The 23472-nt window shown below is 39.0% G+C and overlaps 1 protein-coding gene across 3 annotated transcripts; it reads left to right on the forward strand.

Annotated features, from left to right (window-relative positions):
* Positions 1–1936: 1936 nt before the first annotated feature.
* Positions 1937–22951, forward strand: rufy3 (RUN and FYVE domain containing 3). 3 transcript variants are annotated; one of them, XM_071547252.1, is made up of 18 exons: positions 1937–2398; positions 8920–9093; positions 9584–9701; positions 11196–11297; positions 11523–11646; positions 12662–12726; positions 13468–13533; positions 13635–13704; positions 13839–13931; positions 14904–14987; positions 15646–15813; positions 16828–16925; positions 18344–18463; positions 19187–19310; positions 19422–19498; positions 19628–19655; positions 20069–20146; positions 21503–22951. In XM_071547252.1, the coding sequence occupies exons 1-18, from the start codon at positions 2131–2133 to the stop codon at positions 21644–21646; spliced, it is 2001 nt and encodes a 666-aa protein (XP_071403353.1). In that variant the 5' UTR covers positions 1937–2130; the 3' UTR covers positions 21647–22951. The 3 variants fall into 3 exon arrangements, with proteins under 3 accessions (XP_071403353.1, XP_071403354.1, XP_071403355.1); XM_071547253.1 differs by lacking the exon at positions 1937–2398 and adding an exon at positions 4225–4402; XM_071547254.1 differs by lacking the exons at positions 1937–2398; positions 18344–18463; positions 19187–19310; ... (2 more) ...; positions 20069–20146; positions 21503–22951 and adding exons at positions 4225–4402; positions 17318–18254.
* Positions 22952–23472: the final 521 nt, after the last annotated feature.

Raw genomic sequence — 23472 nt, forward strand, 5'->3', positions numbered from 1 at the left:
CATACATGAAGTCATATTATTGGAAACCTTCAAAACAGGGCCTCAACATCTGGTTCCACTTAAATGTCTCTACAATAGTCTCTTTGTTTCACAATATAATTGAGAGTTAAATCAGAACAAAATGAATAAATGATAAAACTAGGTATGTGACTTACTTTACTTTCACATATCTTAGTTAACCTGTGTTTAAGGAATATTTCATTTTTCCTAGCCAAGATCTAAAACTAATGTAGGTTACAGATAACAGCTATTAAAGAAAGCAGACAGTGCAGATAGAAAGAAATCATAAAATGTAACACACACTAAAACAGGACATTTCTGCAAGTTTGAAAATGAAAAGATCCCAAAAACGTACCTTCTTTTCTTTATTGTGGCTTTGTTAAAGTGACACTAATTGATTTTTTTCTGACCACTAGAGGGTGACAGAAACCGCAACACATTTTGTAAACACACACAGCAAAGCTACTGGACGGAAGCAACTTAGGACAAACCAGGCATGAAGACTAATGGCTAAAATAATGTGTACCTACAGAGAAATATCGCCGGTTACCAGTCTCGCTTTGCCATATTTTTCTCCCGCTGAAGGCTACATCTCCCACAATGACAAGTGAAGAGGCAGGTAGCAAGTTCACTAGTTGAAAACGTTTACTCGCTCGCTTCATCTTACTCGGACGAATTTGACAACAAGTTTTAGGAAAGAGGTGAAAACAGCAACACAGCTGGTCCGCCTGTGTGGCTAGGCTATATGTTTATATCATTACATCTCACGGAAATCTCCACGTAGCACACGTTAGTTTCAGGATTGGTTACAGGGTTTGGAATCGCTTATTGTAGGTTAAAGGTTTATTTGAAAAATGACTGTTCCCTTTCTGGCGCTAAAGTGATTGTGATTGGCTGTCTTTTAGAACCATCACGACACAGCATGTCCTATAACTTAAAGTCACATGAGCCTGTGGAGGAGGGGAAGTGAAAACAGAATTTCCCTATGGGGTCCAAGTAATTCAAGTATTATTAATATAATTATTACAATAATAATATATTAGTATTAATATTATCTTCTTCAGCTCACCAGCATTAAAAAGTATTCAGAAGTAATCAGGTTTCTATCTGGCTAGGAGATGCATGAAATGACAAGTGTAAATGGGGCCTCATACATACATATCATCCCAATCCTTCATCTCCACCTATTGTCTATTCTGAGCATTACATGTTGTTGGGACCTTTCATCTAAAAGCAGCACAGAAAAGCATAAACATTGCTTACAATTCATCATGGTTTTATACTACAGATTTAAAGCCAGATAATGTCTAAATATAATTAACAAATTAAACTGTTGTCGGGGTCATCACTTCGAATGAAATGTCTTTTTTTTTAATCAACATTATTCTAAATGGACTGTTTCCATGCATGGCTATGAATCACATGTTTATGTTAAATGTAATTAATTGATTGCACTAGACTCTACTGATTAAACAGAGGAAGACAGCGCCGGTAAAAAAAATGAATCAGAGAGCTTTAGAGGAAAGACGTCCGAGCAAGGAGGTTTTCGTTTGCCGTACTGCCGTTAATCGCAATGAATCATGGGACAGTTGCGTGGTTCAGCCTGGTCACGGCTAAAAATGAAGGTGTTTTAATGGGTCAGTTGTACGATAAGGTAAAAAAAATTACTAATGTGCAGCAATTACGGAGAAAATGTGACATTTATAAGCTAACGTGGCGATTTTCGGACAGAACTGGATGGCGCCTTGTCACCATGCTATCGTTAGCCTATGGCGCTACGCTGCCGCCAGTTAATTTCCCACTGGTGACACATCTCCCTCTATTTGAATCTCTGGTTGTGTGTAGAGGATCGCTGGAACCTCTGACACAACGCGCAAACTCTCGCGAAATTAACCACAGATTTGACAAAAAGTGCTTATGCCTCCTGTTTCTTGTCGATTTCCGGGTCACATAGGGAAGGAGTAGGCTGTGGAGGAAAGGACGAAATGAATACTGGCGTGATTTTGGTGTAAACCGGGGGGACGGGCGATCGATGTTTTGCTAACCACGTCTGTGTATGGCCGCAGTACCTAACTAGCTTAAAAGCGGACAACCCACTCGCTGGTCACATGAAGTGAATTTGACCTGAGGATGGCGGAGGGGGATATACCAGCACCAGACCTGCGTCTGCAATCCTCGGAGGTTTCAGAAAGTTTGGACGCCTCTGGAAGACAATATTCCCAAGATGAAAATGGACACGTTGACAGTCCAGATGAGACTTTCTCCCCAACTTCGGTGATTTACTTTAAAGAGGCTTTAAACTCTTCAAACTTAAGATTCGCCAAGACGGGGTCATTATCTTCCAGTCCTGTCCGACAGTATGAATTCCAGATTGAAAGAACGAAGTCAAAGGGCAAAAGTAAGTGCTAGTAGTTAACGTTAACTGAGTTAACTTTTTACAGTGTAACTCTAGCTAGCGATCTGTCCAGTTAGTCGAAGTAACTTATTTAGTTAGAAGCACCTATTTATTGATCAACTATGGCTAGCTAGCTTTCTAACAACGCTCTAACTACCCTGTTAACTTAAACACACTGTTTCCTACCTTGTGACCGAAGGGAACTGCCTTATAGCTAGTAGCTAACTAGCTAGCAAAGTAACAAATAACATTAGCAGGTTTGTCAATGCACTTGCCTCTCAGGTTCTAATTACGGTTACGGTTACGTTAACAACTCCACTAACTTTCAGTTACTAATGTCAACAAGATATGTGGATTACCGTCAACTGTAGCTTTCAGAGCATATCTGTGTTGGACCTGCTGAGTGTGTCGTGGTGTTGTTTTGACAGCTTGAGTCAGCTAGGCAACGCTATTGTGTGATTAACGTTACTAACTGCTGCCATAAATGCAGCCTAGTTTGCTCAACTTTTACTTTAGGTCAAGACTGCCTATGAACTAACGATAACTGATAATGTTAACGTCAACTTGACTGCCAGTGCCAACATTTAATGTTACCAAATGTCAGTAGTTTTAAAACAAACTTAGAATTAGCCAGTGTCTTATTTAGTCAGTCTTATTTAGACAGTCTTTAGAGACAATAGTCAATAGCAGATTTATTTATACACAGCTTTCTCTTGGATAAATTAGTGATTAACATTACTTTCACATCTTCACTGCATTGCCCTTAACACGGCCTATTGACTGTTTATCTGTAATGTGGGAGGTAACGGGCGTGCAATCACAGTCACTATGTTACATGACTTGATGTGTATTAAGGTGTCAGTGATGTGTGTAACCCGACTGTTGGCGCCAATGATTGTCAGTGTAAAGTCAAAACATTGGACTCTTTCCACATATTAAACTATAGGGTTTTGACTTTCTTCTCTGTTTTAATAGGAGGTAGTTTCCTGTAAACACAAACTATACTTGGCTGATTTTGTTTCCCTCAATGAAAAATCAGAATAATTGCTCCGTTTACATTCTGAACCCCGGCCATGTCACACTGCTCACTTCTATTTGTGTTTGCGATTTAAAAACCCTGAAATCACTGAAGTGTTGCAGCCAGGCCAATAATTGCATTGTTATAGTATTATAGAGTAATAGGCTTCTCTCTCAGGTCAGGGGCTGTTGTTGATGCCTGAGAGATGGATGAGTGCTCTGCTGCATCATTAGCATTAGATGGGTACTCTGGGGACCCCCTCCTTCCTTTTTACGCATGCACCATCTGCTCACGTGACATGTGTTCCTGTACCCAGCATATTTGTCAGCCATCTTGGTCAACACCCACCCAGTGCATTCACTGCGGTGCAGAAGCAGTCCAATCAGAGTGAACCGGCATTAAGCTGACCGGAGGAGGGTTGTGATTTTCAACACAGTGCTCTCTTGCATTTTAAATCCCCCGGCTGCACAAAAGGGATAACAGAAGGTTGGAGAGGAGGAGGAGGAGAGGGCAGGGCAGCCTTTCTCAAGACCGCAGCGTTTTCTCTTGACTCACTTGTAAAAGGGCAGAGAGGAGGATGCAGGCATAAAGAGAAGGAGAAAACAGCACCCTTTCAAACACCTGCTGAAAGCCGCTGTTGGCCTTTCCCGTCTTGGCGTTTTCCCTTTGTGCTGATGCTCTTTTCATTCTCTCTGAATTATTTTTCTCTCTAACCTGCTAATTTGGGCCTTCTTTGCGTTTGGCTTTTGGAATAAAAGCTACGCATTTTCCCTCGGTGGTGTTAGTTTTGCCTCGCATCAGCTGAGTCATCATGTCTGATCTGACGCCTCAGAGCGATGCCCCGACCCCCACCACCGACAAGATCACCCAGGCAGCCCGGGAGACCATTTATCTCTGCAACTTTCGCGTGTCTGTTGATGGCGAATGGCTTTGCCTGCGCGAGCTCAACGATATCTCCCTTACCCCGGACCCAGAGCCAGCCCATGAAGGTAATGTGTGAGATTAGCCCAGTGTCCAAGGAGATTTGTGGCACAGTGTGATTTCTGTTAGGGCGTGGTGATAGAGCAGGTCCCCTTCTGGTAATGTATCTGGGGAATGTATCCTGTTTAGGCTGTGTCATGTTGGATTTCATGTTGGAAAGGGATGATGTCCCTTGGTTAGGGTTAGCACAGGAAGACTGTTTGGAGCTGCTGGTAGGATGACGCTGCTTGTAAATAAGGTAGGGCCGGGTGATAAAACAACCAGGAAGTGCTGGGTGCTAAAGCGGTCTCTATCATGAGAGAATTTACTCAGACAACAACAATAAACGTATGTTGTTTCAATAAATCATTTTTGGTGTCTCAATCAGCTAAGCACACAGCAGAAACAGGCTTGCACTTTCATGATGTACACATCACTCCCAATGGTACTAACAGATCCATGTTCTACCCTCAGTTGGGCCACAGTATGTAGTTGTGTGGTTGGTAATTGTAAAAACAGAATGCATTAGATGCAGTTGTTGTGCACCAACAGACTTTTCTCTTCCTCATCTCTCGCCACTCCCTCTCCTAACCTGTACAGAGCACGCAGAATGGCAAATCCACTGTTTTACAGAGAAAGTGAGCCAGTTCAGATTTTTCCGGCCAATTGACCAAGACCATGCTACAACACTTCAGCCTATGTCTCTTAAAAGGGATTAATGGTCTACTGTAATGACATTAGAGGCAGTAACAATAACAATGACTGAATTGTTTTATTGAGATACTGTAATATAAAATACTTTACCATCGATCCTTAATTTTATTAATGAATCAACTTGTGTTTATTTTAGCAGTTGTTGTGTTTGTTTTTTATGCCAAAGCATCTTTGAATTTGAACTGAGACTAGCAGTAGTGTAGAATCACAAAATTTTCACTACGCTTTTGCATGTAGAACAGAGAGAAGCAGACTGAGGATGAAAGTGAAAAACAATGTGGATGTAACTCTTTGGACTATTTATTTTTAACAAAGAGCATGGATAAAACAGTAGCATTTGTAGCTCAAACACTATTTGTACATAATGCCAAGTGACTGTGATTTTAAGGTGGAGATTTATAATGCTCTGAAAGCCTCCACCAAGAAAACATGTTGGTTTTGTTTAGTGTTTATGTAAAGTCATTGGCTCTGATAGTAAATTATTGTGGTCCATCATTTAAAAAGAACATTCACCAGTGTAAAAGAAAGCACCTGCTGACCCCTCTGGGGCCGCGGGATTACATCCAAATATTACGTCACATCCTAAGGACAATACTCTTCAAACGTAAAAATATATGCACATACAATATATTGTAATCTCTGAAACCGATCAGTCTACAAAAAAAACACTTTGCTAACATTTTTGATCATATTGCCCAACCCTAGTGCTGTGAATGAAAACCCTACACTGTCTGCAGTTGCTGTTTTGTTTATTAGTTTTTTTCAGCATCCTCGGCATGTTTTGTCATTTTTTTGGATCACTTCCTACTAGTTGCAGTTAGGCTAGACATTTAATTTACTGGACACCACTCACACTTTCTCATCTATAGCTTGTTTGATTTGGTCTGATTCAGAAGTGAAGCTGTTATGATGTTTCATTTTGGCATTAGTGCTAATTAACAAAGCCACATTTGGATGTGTTACTCAGCTGTGTAATCCTGCTATCTGAGAGTTGAACAAAAAAAAAAATCACATCCCAACCGTCCACTTTTATCCTCGCTAATTAATTGTAGGTATGTAAGTTCTGCAGTGCTATTATGTAAGTAATGAGGTAAGTTATTGTATCAAAAAGAGAGCAGAAAAGCAGACGTTGCACAACTGGAGAACTGAAGATAAGAGAAAATGTAAATGGAACATTTGCCAGTCACATGTCAAAGGTGTGTGTTGATGATTACCTTATGATGGCAGAGATTTTGTTTTGGAAGTGGTGATTTTAATATTCCGTGTAGGGCTGGGCGATAATTTGGGCTGGGCGATATGGACCAAAAATCATATCTCGGTATTTTTAGGCTGAATGGCGATACACGATATATATCTCGGTATTTTCTACGAAGTAGGCTAAATGTTCAATTGTAAGTCAAAGCCACATGTGAGATGTCACAAGCACTTTCATTAAAACAAGACTGTGATCAAAATAAAATGCAAAGACAGGGTTTCCTTCCCTGTTTTAGAAGAGTCTGGTAAGTTCAGAAAATTACATCACTTTATTGTAATGCAGCCTTTAAAACCAGGAAAAGACAACACTTATGCCATATCACGATATTACGATATCCAAAATCTAAGACGATACCTAGTCTCATATCACGATATCGATATAATATTGATATATCGCCCAGCCCTAGCGATAATTCAATATTATTATTGTATTATTATTTATCATCTTTCATATTGTGACACACGATTCTGCTGTCTAAACTGATGATAAACAAATTTTATTTAAAAACTCTGTCAAAATTCAACATTTTAAAGAACATTATTTGAAAAATTCTGTTTTGTTTGGCACCACACTTATCATTACCATTCGGTTCAGTGGGATAAACATTAATTTTATTTATTTATCATGTCATTTTTCATACGTGAGCGAGCCATATCGTCATGTATATGGATATCGAAAAAAATCCTTATGATTATCGTGATATTGATTTCAACCGTATCGCCCAGCCCTGATTCCACAATCAGAGACCATGGAAATTCATAGAAATAAATTCATGCTTCCCTCAAAGTTGAATGATTGTTACAGTGCAGACAGTCGGGGAGACTGTCTGCATGTCTCTGCTGTGGGTGGTGGAAATCTTAAGTGACTGATGATGACAGATACTGAAAGCCTGACTAGACCTCATGAGGAAGAACTGCAACAGGCTGCACAGTGGGAACTGTAGATCTGTATGTGTTTCTGTGAACTAGAGATGGAACAATAACCGGTATTACTGTAATAATGACACCGCCACTAATTTGTATTATCGTGACCTCCACCATAACCGTGGCTCTCATCTGTCATCATTGATGTTTTAGCTCTCTAATAAATGTTTTATTCATGTTGCTGACTGAGTTAAAGTGGATGCAGGCCAGTAGCACTTTGTTTGAGACTCATTTGACTTTATTTATTTTAGAAGCTGTTATTTGGACAACTAAGACACCACTGTGCTAATAACCTGTCAGTGTCTATAATACCTAAATAAATCATGGTTTAGGCATATGCACATATATGCATATTGGCAAGAATTAAATACTAACTGTATTAACTTTGTAACTGTTGATTTAAACAATGGTTTTTCCCCTAGGAACATTTCCAGTGGAGTTGAACGCTATATTTTGTAAGCTATCCCTTGCTTGTGCTGTATTAATTAATTCCAAAGGCCAATGTCAAGTTTTTCCACTATAAGTTGGGGTCCAAAGACAGTAAGACATGTGGAAAGTTTTACAAATCCGTTTGAAGTGGCTCACAGGACTCATTACCAGACTTTGATATTCTCCAATTTATTTATTGATAATTTTAAGAATAGAGAAAAAAAAAAAAAATAAGTAAAAAGTTTTCATTTTGACATGTACAGCCCAATGATCTTGAGTTGTTTAGTACCACAAAATGCCGCATCTGTAATGTTTTTAGAGAAAATGTTTTGGTTTTAGTGTGTGGTATTGAATCAAGCGCTCAACTGTTTGGTTCAGTGAGGATATACCGTTCAGACTTGGATGCACACCAAGCAGCCACTACATCTGAGGGGTGACCTTGGGCTTCCTCCAAGACCTCCAAAACTTTCAACTTCTTCTGACTGTGGCTAAGAAAATTGAACTATAGCCTATATAGTATAACCTGAATGTGGCTTGATGAAATAGAAGGCAACTACTCTTTATTCATCCTGAGAGTGTTTCATTGAGACTGAGACTTGGGCAAAGAAATGTCCTGCTCTACTTTCCTACACTAAAACGACCCACACTGCAGGGCCACCACAAGCGTTTTTCTCTAATTGGGGCAAAGCCAAACCAAACACAGCACAGAATTTTAGGATTGTATATTTCCTCCCGCAGCTCTCGATAAGTTGAGCTCTTGAGTCAATGCTGCTGCAAGACCATAGCCAGTGTCATTATTATTGTAGGATTATACTTAGGGCTGGGCGATAATTCAATATTATCGTTTATCGTCTTTCAGTGGAATCATATCGTGATGATATGAAGATATTTTGATATTGTGACACACATTTCTGCTGTCTAAATTGATGATGACAAGCAAATTTTACTTAAAAACTCTCATAAAATGAGGTATAGTAGGAATATTATTTGAATATTTCTGTTTTGTTTGACATCACACCTAACGTTACCATTCGGTTCAATGAGATTAACATTAATTTGATTATTTAATGTGATTTTGCATACATGAACCATATCGTGATATATATTGATATCGAGAAAAATCCTTATGATTATCATGATATGATTTCAACCATATCGCCCAGCCCTAATTATACTTGCCAGGTGACACACTTGTTGATTCCCTTTGCTGTTTTTCTTTCTCCAGATCCCAAGGACCCTATCGCAATCGAAAGGCTTAACTTGATGAACATGGCCAAATTGAGCATCAAGGGCCTGATTGAGTCTGCTCTCAACCTTGGACGCACACTAGACTCTGACTATGCACCGCTCCAGCAGTTCTTCGTCGTGATGGAGCACTGTCTGAAACATGGGTTGAAAAGTATGTAAAACACACTTCAGGCCATCATCGTTCTTTCATAACTGCTTTATTTGTGCTTCTTACACAGGTCTGTAATATTAGAAAAGTTATGGGAAATTAGTTCAATAAATTACAGATCTTGGTCTAGTTTGGTTATTGCACAAAAAGGCCTGAAAATGTATGAGAAGTCAACTGTTGTTCAGCCCCAAATATAAATTTTATGCAGTTGCAGTGTTGAAGAATAAACTTACAGTGTTATGGCCAGTCATATTACCCAGCCACTAATGGTATACATCATATTCAGTACTGACCAAAATAAAAAAATAGAAAATTGAAAAATCTGCTGGCACCATGCCGATTGAAGCCAGTGTATTTAATCAGATTTAGTCTGTTATGAACATTATATTGCAAGAAAGTAGCTGGTTTATTCCCCAAGTCACCCATTATTATATACAGTATGATGATTCACTGGCCCAAGTCCCTCAAAAGGAAATATTTTAACAATCATCAGCCAAGAAGACCTTCCTGGGGCAGAACAAGTCGTTTTGGGGAGCGTTGGAGCTGGTGGAGAAGCTGACCCCCGAGGCAGGAGAGATCACCGCGAGTGTAAAAGACCTGCCTGGCCTCAAGTAAGTCTATTCTGTTAGAGTCACAGTGAAACTGCATTTTGAGAGCATCTTGCTTCCTCAATGTGATGCATTTCCTGGATATTGGGGGCGGCACATAACGCAGGGAGGGATCATTCAAAATTGTAAATTAGTTATATTATATTAGGGATATTAGTTAGGGAGGGAAAGGCAGTTTCATTTGGATTGCTCCTGTGATGGTTCTATTGGTTGGAATTTTTATGTATGCGCGATGAAGTCAGCAGTTTTTCCGCAACAGTAATGAGATTTTGATATAAAAACACAAGATAATATTTTTTTTTTTTGTCATTTTTTTGGATGTATGGTGACCGAATGAGCTGAAAAATTCAGATTTTCATTGTGACGTTTAAGTCTCTAGAGAAGGCATGTTAGATTTTAGTAATAATAAAGGATATCGGTAAACTGCATGCAAAACAATTTTGTTTACTAACCCGGACGGTTTAATTTTAATAAGTTAAACTTCCTGATGTAACATGACTAATCAGAAAAATGCTGATTTGGGTTTTGCTATACTTGACATTTGAAAGCCAAACCTTTGGATAATTCTGACATTGTTTGTCAGCAGTGCAAACCCATTCAGCCACCAGCTGCATCTGAGTTTGAATTGCTGAAGGAGCTAAATGGTCTGACTAAAGTGTTTGTCCTCTGCTCTTTCTGGCTCAGTGTGGATGTTAAGACCTGAATAGAGGTTTGTTACACAACGTTTGGAGAGTGGTTATCGATGGTTACGAGGCATAGGCCACCATATCGGAAGAGTGGCAACAAAATTAGATGTTGTAATGTTATCGCCTCTTCCTCCATAATCTTTTCCTCCCTTCTACAGTGTAATTTGAACATCCTGCTATGGCATTTTGTCTGTTTTGTTAGGAAGGGAGAGACAATAACGTTACAGTCTTGCATGCCCCTTGAAATCTTTTTAACCACTATTACCTCTACTGCTTTACATTGAACATTTTGATGTCAGCATTCATATACTGACTGTAAATAATCTGGTACTGTGAACTGTCTTTATATGAATATACTGTCGTTGTGTGCCCAAACTAAAAATAAACAGGCTTCGTTGTGAGGAGTTTGTGCGAAATCCAAGCAGCAGTGAGCAGCGCTTTGTCCAGAGAAAGCTGGACTCACCAACATTAGATCCTCTCTCGTCTCTTTGGTTTCTTTTGGTATAAAGCAACACAGACCAGCTGGGTTAGCGAACATGAGCGTGCTGTGTGACGTTTACTGACGTCATGTTCTGGGATTTCTGGGTATTGAAGTTCAAATAGTTTTCAAACTGTTGCAGCCATCTGGAGCTGCCATGCATAGTTGCCTGTTGCAGCTGTAAAATAATCAAACTAAAGGTAGTAAGAGTAAAGATTCTGTCCGATTAGCACAAAGTATTCGATATATATTTGTACAAGTAGGCCTCTCTGGTGTTAAATTGGCGGGTGTATTCTTATCAAAGTTCCTAAATCTTTTTTTTTTTTTTCACAGAACACCTCTAGGAAGAGGACGTGCCTGGCTACGACTGGCCTTGATGCAGAAGAAGCTCTCTGATTACATGAAGACCATCATCAATCGAAAGGACCTGCTCAGGTGTGTTTGTATCACACTGTGTTAATGTCCAATAGCATCTAGAATTACACCTTTTAGCTTTAGTTTGGGGGATTGGTGTCCTAAGATTATATATTTTTATGTCTCTAAAAAAGTGTTAAGTATAAGCATGCAATGTAAGAGAGAATAGATAAGACCAGAAATACTTAGTAAGCTAAAAAGACAATTTCCTGGACTCAGTGTTTTCACTCCCGTCTCCCTCTGCAGTGAATTCTACGAGCCAAATGCGTTGATGATGGAGGAGGAGGGAGCTGTGATTGCCGGGCTGCTCGTTGGGCTGAACGTCATTGACGCCAACCTCTGTATGAAGGGAGAAGACTTGGATTCACAGGTTATTCTGCTTTCACACTGTGCACTTTTGTTTCACAAGACCACCTGCAGAGCTGCCATAGCACTAGAAAGGCCACTGGGCATTGGGATTTCAAGATTACATCTCAAAAGGCCATCTAATTGTTCAATAGCGGAGAAGAGGAAGAGACATTAACGCCTTTGGGTGCTAATGTCCTGTAGCCCACTGTTTTGGTGCTGCTAGACAAATTATAGATGTCTGGGTTTTTTTCAAGAATCTTATAGGTAGCATATTTACACATTACATTTATGTGTTTTTGGCTTTGACTCTCAATGTCCAGTGGAATAGACTCCAGGCATTTCTAGTGTTAATCCATGTTCCTATACATAAACATGCTTTAAATTGCTGTTCAAAAACTATATAGATGGGGTTTTTTAATTGAAATTGAGTGTGTTTTTGTGTTCTTGAGACCACACATATTCTAACATCTTGTACTTAACTATACTGACAGCAATTAATAATTTTGCCCTCAAAAACACCCCTCTAGTAATTCTATGAACAGTCAATAGCCAGCCACAGACTGCTGAGAAATTGCTGCTCCATGCCATATTAACTGTCAGATTGGAAATTTGGCCAGGAGGGTTGGGAGGAATGGGAGGAATGGGCAGGGTGCCATTTTTTTTTCTTGCCATATGAAAAACCACATGATGGCGCTGTCACCAGCTAAGTGACCCTGCAGTGTAAGTACACTGCAGTAGAACATCTCCAATTAAAACCCTTTGTTAATGGAGGCTGTGCAAACCATTGAAGCATTTAGAAGACCTAAATGCATTTAAATACAGACCAAAACATTGTCATATGAAAATTCAAGTGTATTAAAACCTTCCTGCACGCCCTAAATTGTGTCATTGCACATATATCAACTAGGATCTCCCAGAAACTAAAGATAGTCATATTATTTTTGCATGTTGTTTGTATATTAATTTTGACAGTAATGATGCAGTGTGGTTTCATTTGTCATTGATTTATTCTTTTCCCTTTTAAATTGCCTCTGCAGGTTGGGGTGATCGATTTTTCAATGTACCTCAAAGATGGCGGACACAGTAGCAAGAGTGCAGAGGGGTGAGTAGCACTTGGTTGTGGTCGTTTCAGTGCAGAGAGGGCCTCAAAGCCACAAACTACTGTTGGTGATTGAGTACTGCTACGACTGTTACCATAGAATCAGGAAATTTGAGAATTCACCTGACTCTTTGGACGACCATCCAATACATCCCTGAATTTTCTGGTCCTACTGCAGGACCCAGGCTGCTAGCAGTTCATTCCCGATTGTCTGTAGCATTTCATTTTTTTGTAATTCTGTTTTTATTAATTTAGAAATACAAAGTTATTTAACAAAACACTTGTAGTACAAAAATATTGCATCAAGAAGACATTATTTTATTAAAGTAAAATAAAAACCACTAAAGAGGGAGGTCCATAATTGCAATAGAAGGTACTTTCTTCGTACAGGTATTTGTTTATACAAAGTCTGGTCATAAAGGTGTAACATAAGTAACCCATTTTTCCCAATTTTCATCAAATTTGTGTGTCTGAGTTTGCAGGAGATGTTTTTAAATGGTGTAAGCAGACAACAAAAATAAGAATCATTTTTGGAAACTCGTTTGCTCTCACACTACAATTTAACACTATCCTTTTCTTTTTTGGTCATTAAATGGGTGACCAAAAAAATGTAGACATGCCTCCAAGCCAAGGTGTCTTAACTGCAACTAGTGTTTTTTTTAAAGAAATGAATCACAGTTGCGATGATCACCTCTTCCATCTCCCTGTGGTTTTATACCTCTCTCTCTTTTTCTCGTACTCCAGTGATGGCCAGATCACAGCAATTCTTGATCAGAAGAATTATGTGGAGGAGCTGAACAGACATTTAAGGTATGCCGAAACAACGGACTCTCCTCTCCTCGCTCTGCTCTGTTCAGCAGGCTTTGTTGAGCTTGATGACAAATGTGAGATTTTTTTTTGTCTATTCCTAGTGCGTCCGTAAATAACCTGCAGGCCAAGGTGGATGCTCTGGAAAAGTCCAATACAAAGCTAACAGAGGAGGTGAGTCTTGTTCCCCCCGGGATCGACGACAGCATTTCATTTCATTCCACTAAAAATGTCGGCCCCTCTTGAGTCTCTGCACAGCCACTGATATTCTCTGTTTAAACAAGTCTTGTTGAATTTTGTCTCCACAGCTTGCCGTGGCAAATAATCGGATCATCACCTTACAAGAAGACGTGGAGAGAGTAAAGGAGGAGAGCTCTTACCAGCTGGAGTCCAACAGGAAGGTTCATCAAGTTAATTTGACCTCTACCTATTATAGAACATACATTATCACGAGTGTCCTTTTCCCTCACAAATGGCATGCAGAATTCAGAAACTCCACAGTTATGTTATGTGACAGATGATGAGTAAACTGATGTTTTCAAATAATTGCGTGCCAAGCCAGGCCATAATCTTCTGTCAGATATTGTGAACATGGCCCAGGCTCATTTCCACAACAATTGAGTGTCCTAGATTATGGGGCATACCACTGAATACCAGCATTCAAATGTTATTCCTATGCCTTAGGACAGTTCAGTCTGTATTATTAAACATGAAGTACCGACTCCCATAGCCAGAAACTTGAAATAAATATGAGTTTGTCCTGCATCTTACTCCTATATAGCTCAGAGAAGGATTTGGAAATGTAGTAAACAGTAGTACACAGGGTAATTTTGTGGGGATTTGGATACATACAGGTTGGCAACCTATGTAACCATTATAAAACACAGCTCATTTGATTATTAAGGTTCAGAAAAACAGTTTGCGTGACTCCAAATTTCCTTTTTTGAGGCAGTAAAATGTAGTTTCCACTACATATAAGCCATTTTTCATTGGTTTTCTCAAGTCCCCATGTAGCAATGTCATCAGCAATCTGAAATCTTTGGGGGGCTGCAAGCAAATCTTTACTTAAAAGAGTAAAATGATGGTAAAATGATTCCTACTAATTGAAAAAGACTCTTGCTCCCCTTCTGCTGCTCACCTGAACCACCTCATTTTGACTGGGATTGTGACTGGTGGCGATAATAATAATGCCACTTTTTCAGATTTACTATTTTCAGATGAGCTTATTATTCAGTGGTTTGTTGAGGTGACTTGGGGTTGAGCTTTAAAGTGAGATGACTATACAATTTACATTCTTAAAGAAAGCAAAAATCTTGTTTTTTTGTTGTTGTTGTTTTTTTCAGTTGTATAATGTGGGCTCCTTTTTTCCCCAGGCATTAAGAAGTGATTCAGCACCAGACGGACAAGCGCTGGGTGAAACACGCAAGCAGCTCAAAGAGGAAACTCTGCTTCGATTGGTGAGTTTGAGGCTTTTGCAAATTGTTGCGTAGCCTTATGTAACTCCTTTTACAACGCCATACTGTAGTGACCTTTTGTGGCTAGTTACATAGGTCATCAAAATTCAGTCTATGGAAAGAGTATTTGGACAAATGTGTGAAATTCTTTGTGCTGTATTTACTATCACAAGTTGAATTTGATCCACTTGACACCCATGTCATTTGTGAACCTCCTTACTTTGAAATTATTTTGTGGCACAACAAAAATGTGATCAGGGTGCTATTTTGTGACATTTACACGCAATATTTTATCAAAGAGAAAAGTACCAACTTTATGTGACGGTATAGAAATCAAAGAAATATCTAATGTCACTGGAAAATGTTTCATAAATTTCACTTTTCCCAGACTTTGCGTTTAGGCTGTAGTTATGGGTCTTGAACAGTATTTTCCATTGAAATTGTATCTAATTCAGCCTTTCTTGTCAACAATGCCAATAGTAGGTCAGCAAGGATATCCTGGACATTTAAGCCATGCATATGTGAACAATCTAATCATGGATGGCCTGCAATTAAGACCAAGGCCTCTATTGGTGTGAGCATGAAACAAGTTTGTGACTGAGCTTTCAGGATCCTCTAATTGTGAAACAGCCGTTTTCAAGTCGGTGCTGTCTCTGTCCAGGATGTGGAGAAGGAGCTGGAGGTGCAGATCGGGATGAAGCAGGAGATGGAGCTGTCCATGAAGATGCTGGAGAAGGACGTCTGTGAGAAGCAGGACGCCCTGGTTGAGCTCAGACAGCAGCTGGACGACCTTCGCTCGCTCAACCAGCAGCTTACCCACAAGTCACAGGTGATGCTCCATATCTGCTCCTTTTAACCTTATCACATGTGCAGGCGGCATGCAAGATACTGACCCACCTGGTTTGACGTTATTGCCTTTTTCATATGTGCATAGCATCCGCTTTTCACATTTAAAGTCTCTGAGATCATCTTTTTGTTTTTGTTTTTTTTTTCATATAATTTTGACAACATCCGCACTCATTGCTGTGGTGTTTTTGCGCTGCACTTCCCAGACATCACTTGGTAATTTATTCCCAACAAACCGTTGATGCTAGTGCCAGTTTTTCCCAGGAAAAACTTATCAGACACCGGATGTTCAGAACAGCAAATGGAAACGTTTTTATGAACCTGGTATAGATTGAATCACTGTTGTGCTATATCAATCGGTGATAGAGAGTAGCAGAACAGACATTTATTTGCATGAATGTCGCAGATTCTTGTTTTAAGAGAGAGAGGAACAGGTAGGGTGAACACTGGGATGATCAGTCGGTTAAAATTACTATTAATACTTATCTTTGGATAGGGAAGGTTTGCGCTGTATTAAGGCAGAGGGTGTTGTGATAAACGTTATCTAATCTGATCTATGGGTCAAAAACGTGTTTCACTTTAGAGCTCCTGGCATCAAAATAACCTCAAAACTTTTCTCTACAGCTGCTGTAGGTTGCTCGAATAAGTAGAATAATGTAAAAATTCGGATTAAACAAGTCATACAGTTGATGATACAATGAATGAAAGGAGACGGTGGTGCTCATTGACTCAGTTTGAGAAGTTTTGAGGCTCTCACTGTCCCAGTTATTGTAGTTAGTGCTTGGAAGAGTAAGGAAAATCCCTGAAACAGAACTCTTAAAAATTTAACACTGCAAATGTATACATTTATAAAAAAGGAAAGAAATATGAATAATAATAATGATGATCCACAACTCCTCCAGTCAAGTGTCTGTCATGTGACCAACACATGGATCAAGACTGCAGTCCAGTTGAGGAAGGGGAAACCAGTTAATTAACGTCGGGGTTTCTTCCTCAGAGCTCGGAGTCCAGCTCCAAACAGAAGAGCGAAGTCATCGTTCGCCTGGAGGAGAAAATAAACCAGATGGCAGGAACGGTAAAACAGCTGGAGAGCAGGTGAGGACCACACCGCTTTCCACAAGCATAGAAACCCCACAAGAGTTTATGCACAACTTTCTGCATTTTCATCAGGCTATTCCCAATTTTATCTTTATCTTTATTCTGCATCAAAATGAAAGAAACTCCAAGGTAAATGATCAACAGTAAAATTGGAAAAATTAAGCCAAAAAATTCCTTGTGACATACCACACAATATTTGGTGTAACAAGTCATTCAGTCAGTCTTAACTTCTAGTATTTAAAGAGAAAATTGCTCATATATTAAACAAGGTTATTAACGACAATAATGTCTCTTTGTGTCCTGTTTGTCTTTTTTTCCTCTCTCCATTGTCATTATTATTTTTTTTATCATCGTTTGATCATCTTTTTCTTTTTTAATTATTCAAACAGTGAGAAACATTTGGTGAAGCAGGCCAGAAACCTGAACTCAGCTGCAGGGAAGCTGCTTCAGATGCAGCCGTAGTGGCAGTGGGGCGTCCCTGCTCCCTTTATTATAGTTTCATAAATCGGGATGTCTGAGTAAAACCATACAACCCTGCCTAATATAGAAATAACCAAACTAGGACGTTTTCTGGTATGATGCTCCTTTGTTGTTGAAAATAAACCATCTTCCCACAACCTCCTGCAATGGCTCTCCAGCATCAGCTTTGAGTAGTGTGGACTGCATCGATCCTTTTAGCAGCCCTTTATCCTTGTATTCTTTGACAGATGTGTTTGCCACATCCGATTCACACTTACTTTGTTAGGCATTTCTTAAAATTACCCCATTAAAGCTGTTTGACAGAGGTAAGAGAAGTAGATGGCATGGTGTCGGTTTGTACGCTGTGGACAGTGTTTGGAGAGTAATAATTGTTTGCTGATGGACTGATTGATGTGAATGAATGAGAGTAGACGGGCATCCTGGATATTTGGAAGGTAGTGGAATTTAGTTACCACCTGTCAAAATAAACCTGATTACTGTAACATTATTCCAAAGAATTTGAGTATTTCTTTTGTCAGACAAAGACTGAGAATGAAGAAGGCTTGATCTCAACTAATTAGAGGCCAATATCCAAGGATTTTGTTGACATCCAGTAATTCACATCAAAGTGTAGAAGGCCAGGACAGGAACAAGACAAACTAAGAACAAATAGGACAAAGTTAATTTATTAATTTTAAATTGTATGTGAACATAACATTGGTGTAAACTGTAGTAATCACTGGGCTAATAAAATAAATAAACCAAAACGGCTTGCATCATCTTCTTTGGTTTAAGTTTTGCTTTCCTGTTGCCGTCTTTGAGTTTCGATCCTCACATACTTGGAGATCTTTCATTTTATTTTTTTATTTTTTTAGTCAACATGACATCTCTTTCCAGCCATGTTTGTTTTTTATTAAGTTTTCATTTTACCATAAGTTTATGTGACCCCAACCCAGATCCAAACAGGCTGAGCGAGAGAGGGATCTGGCTGTCGAGGCCAACCGGCTTTTCAAACAAGAGTTTGGGGACAAAATCGAGAGTCTGCAGACGGAGGTGGAGCAGCTGAGGAAACAGAGGTAAAGTTAGAGGAAACAATACACAAAAGGAAACTGATAATGCTAGGTATACAGTATGTGAAGCATTTGTAAACATCAATATATCATTGTCAAATTACTTAGTTATAGTAAGTTGTACAATGGCCGTTAACAAATGGTCCAGACGACTCGTAGCCTCTGTCTCAGGCCAGTGGGATTGTTAGTGCTAGTGTTTCCCAAAATGAAGACTACATTTCCCATAAACCCCATTCAAAGAGGATGTACTTTGGTGCAAGTTTTTCTCTGTGGCTTTAGGATAAGCATGTTGGAAGTAGTTTTTTCTGTCGGCTTTTCACTCTTCCACCAACTGCAATTGCCAGAAACTTTGACAGCTTTACTTCCATTTGGGATGGAAGAACAGCAGCCTCCTCCTGCTTTGTGCTGTAAAGCAATGCATCAGATTTCCCGACAAACCTGATGGCACACAATGTAAAATGCAGTGTGGAGGCCGGTAGAGGCTGACAGTCTTCTTACTGATGGTCTCATTTGTTTATGACAGTTATACTAATGTCTCAAAATGAATGTGGTAAGGATTTATTGATGTTAAAATGCTTCACCTTGCACCTGGTACTCGTCTTTCTTGTTTTTACAGTAATGCTGAGAAGAAATAATTATTACAGAACAAGGTATCAACACTATGAACACCTTAAATATAAATGAAAGGCTCTTAACACTCGTGCTCCCTGCTTTGTGTTTGTGTCTCAGGTATAATGTGGAGCTGGAGCTGAGGAAGGAGAGAGAGCGAAGGAGTGAGCCGCATGTGGACGCTGCGTCCAGACAGGCCAGCACGCCGCAGAGGGAGAGGAAACTCCTGGAGGACATACGCAAAGTAGATGCTTGCCAGCAAATGTGTTAAATTAAAAATCAGTCTAAAGTGGAGTTACTGGTGTGTACTTTGTCCTTGTACACTTTGTGTATACTTTTGCAACATTGTCCCTAGGAAACCCAGGCAGTCAGAAAGGAGAATGATCAGTTACACATGGGCTTGGACGACAAAACAAGTCTTAGCTCCAGCACGTAAGTAGATTAGAGCCTACAACTCTTAAAAAAATGATTGCATGTCAGTTATCTAAACTGTACAGTTGCAGTATAGTTATATATTTTGGGGAAATATTTATTTATTTTTCCCCCCTCCCCTTCTCTAAGGTCCTTGTCGCAACATGAGGATGAACAGGTGAGGTCCGAGACGCATGAAATCAAATCACTTTTACCTTAATACAGATCTATTGTATGATTGATTGCATGCGATTATGATTGGTTTATATGTGAAACGCTATAAAAATAAAAACTTGTGTTAAAACTTTCATCAAACCTATATTTAGACATTCCTTCAGTTGACACAAATGAGCTAATAACAAATCACCTGAAGTCAAATTTAAACAAAACAATTGCTCCTATCATTTCCTGTTCTGATCAGCTCAAATTCCATGTTTATACTTAAAACTATACTACAAGATGTGATCATAAACTTAAAGCAGTCACTAGCACAAAGTATTGACCTGTGTCTTCACATGCAAGCCAAGCCAGGACCAAATATCCAGTGATTTGTTACAGTTAATTCAGTGTGATTCTTTTTATTTTATCCAGGACGAGTCATTCCTGGAAATCAGTCAGCCTTCCATCTGCACCATGTGTGAACAGGAGGACTCCGTTCAAAAGATCAAGGTACAAGAATGGAAGATGATTCAAGACTGTCCTCACACTAACAGTTGACAAAGTTTAGTGCCGCTACAAACCGCCGGAGGATGTCTACTCCGGTCTTAAAGGAACTGTCACGTTATATGGCAAAGGAAAGAAAAATCAAGCCAGAAAACACCTAAGATTGAATCATGTTTGTTTTTTCAGTCAGAAAGTTTGAATGCAAAGTGTTTTAAACCCACTTTGCCAAGTGGGGAAAACACAAAACACATTGGATTATTATACATATGATCTCGTACATATCCCAAAACTGAACTGTCTGCACAAATTCATTTAGTTTGAGAGTTATTGAGCGTTAATGAGGTTGAATCCGCCTCCTTAAGTGATGTTATCCAGACACACGCACAGTGATAAATGCAGCTGAAAAGATCACAAGGTCCATAGCCTCCTGGAGAGATACTATTAGGAAGATATAGTTTTCAAATCAGTTGTTTTATGTATATAGTGGGATAGGAATTCAAGTCAAAACAAAAATGACATCCAAATATGTAAGAAGTTTCGCAAGGTTGGAACAAAATGCTGTATCACCTTGTTTGACATCCCAAAACACAAAAATGGAATAGCAGATCAGTTTATTTTTATTTATTTTTTTTAGATCTGCAAGATATTTGGTCAAAGAAATCCCATTTTGAATCACATTAAAGATAAACTGATTTTCGCGCTTTGTAGTTGAAACCGTTTCCCCGACCCTGGGGTGTGTTCCAGTCTGATTAACAGAGAACACTTTCAGGTATTCAAATTAATATTGATTCTCAGAAGCATTTCCAACGCTGCACTGAAATGGGTTTTGCTCTGGCATAGTAGAGCAACTTCTCAAGAAAAGAGTGACACTAAACACTAAAGAGACCCAAATGTCTTTCAAAATACCAAATTCACATTTTGTTATTCCGTTCCTAAACTGATTTCAATTTAACTCGGTTTTTCCACAAACATTTTTCAGTGTACTTTGATTTTCTGTTTGATCAGTACAGATGCCAAATATCACAATAGTGGAATATTATGTTAAATAATGGTCTCAAGTATTATAAAAAGGCACATGTCAGATGGTCCACTGAAGCTTCTGAGTTAGGAAAACAACACTAACCAAAGAATAAAATTATTTATTAAAATGTAATCCTAATCCTTCCTGAATCTGAAGGACTTTGTAGATGACGACTTGGTTTACTTACGAGTCTTATGGACACAAATTAACGCCACGTGAGAAATTAATTCGATTGCCCGCTGAATACACAACTCGACATCCTCGGCTTAGTCAAGATAAAGCTAAACAACCCTGCTTTTCCTTTTTCAGAGAATGTTACAACTCTCCTTTTCCTTTTATAGAAACAATGCAAGAACTGCAGCGGTGTTTTCTGCGAAAGCTGCCTGGCCAACGAGCTGCCGCTGCCCTCCTCCATCCTCCCGGAGAACGTGTGCGACGCCTGCTACTCCCAGCTGCTGCAGCAGTACGCCTCAACCCCAACATGAAAAAAGAAAAAAAAAAAGACTACTGCACAGTATGATGAGCAGATATAGGGAAATTCTCAGTAATTACACCAAAGGCATTGATTTAAAAATTGTTTAATTTACTCGCACTGCAAAAATGCACTTTTTGACTTCATGACTCGAGATGTCAGAAAAGAAACGATCTTTGCCGCAAGTTTTTGATCTGATAGATCCCCAAGAGTCCGGGACTCAAAGGGATATTTTTATTTATTTTATTTTAAGTAAGTGGTCAACATGTGAGAGCCGTGTGTGTGTGCAGGTTTTCATTCTAACCAAATACTAACGCAGCTGTTTTCAATGATTCGTTCCTCCTTTCTGATCGAAAGTGTGTTTAATTAGAGAAATCAGCTGCTGTAGTGTTTGGTTGTCATGAGAAAATGCTTACACATCACAAAGGCACATGACTGACAGCTTTCATCGCCTCGTTCATGGACGCATTCAAAACTGACTTACCACAATGTCCACTGAGTGGATTATTGATTAGCGTATTAAATGTCAACTGACAATATTTTTAACCACAATTTTAAAGCATACAAAAAATTGAAAAACTGGAATAGTTGTGGTGACTTAGCACTTCGAGTCACAGTTTTACTCCATTGTGACACGGCGACCAATGATGTACAGAGATGCTGATCACTGAAACGTTTCGTCGTCGTTTCTATTAGAAAGGTGAAGCGTGAATTTTCATATCTGGTTCAAGATGTCGGCGCTGGCATTCAGACTGTAGAGGAGAGTGGATCCTACGCATACACAGTTACTCTTAAATCTTGATTACAGAAGGTGTGCTGTTACGAAATGTTTACAAAGTTGATATTCTGGATAGATGATTTCTGTACTGCTAATTTAACCAAGTCATAGTTCTGCTTGCTATTGTGTTCTGTATTAATTATAACTGACAAAATGAAGAAAAATGGTTTAAAAAAATCATCTCCGATAGACAAAATGCAGAATGTTTTGTGTCTTCACATCAAGCATAACCTATGTATGGTATGGCATAACCTTCATTTGTGGTGAACAGTATGTCCTGTGATTTATTCTGCTTACTGCAATTGAAACCAATATCCAAATTTAGTGGACCTATTTACTCTCTTCAGTCTAACTCAATCTAACAGTGTTTCTGGGCATATAACAGGATATTGCACTTTTTTAAATAACTGGGCATAACAATTAATGTGTAAACACATCATTCTAACTTTGCTGTTTTAATAGGAGATTATGAGGAATGATTAGGGGCGTAGTCTTTCTTGAGGAAAATTAACACTTGTGAGATGTAAATGCTTCTTTGAACAACAATAAACTTTTATCAAATTTTACTGGGATTCGATGCCGCAATATTTTCACCGGTATTTCACTGTTGAACCAGGACTCCAAAAACATTTTCCTACAGTATCTCAAGCAGGACATGTAGCACTGTGCTGGAACTGATGTATCTCTCCCTTGTGCTACTTTGGGTTAGGGTTAGGTTAGGTTAGAAATCAACTTTTGGTTCACCTGCCAATGGCTGGTCAACAAAAAAATAAAAGTACTTGCCAAGAATGATTTTTACTAGCCCAAATACTCATTTTCAGTGCTAGTTAGTGTATAGAATCAGGTACAATGAGTCAATTTAATACTTGCTCACTAATGTCCAGTGCTGCGAAAAAGTCTTAGGCACCATAGATTTTTTTTATATAGCTTTTCTCTTAGATGTTTATGTTTTCTGCATTAGTGTCAGTAGACCGCTCTTCATAGTAAATTTTTTGATATTTAGAAACTTTTCATTTCATTATTTTTGAAAGCATCTTCGCTTTATTGATTTATTTTATTTT

The sequence above is a fragment of the Centroberyx affinis genome, unplaced genomic scaffold (assembly GCF_046629955.1).
Source record: "Centroberyx affinis isolate AG114_WGS23_722 - 3 ecotype Tasmania unplaced genomic scaffold, CSIRO-AGI_Caff_v1 ptg005746l_1, whole genome shotgun sequence".
NCBI lineage: Eukaryota > Metazoa > Chordata > Actinopteri > Beryciformes > Berycidae > Centroberyx > Centroberyx affinis.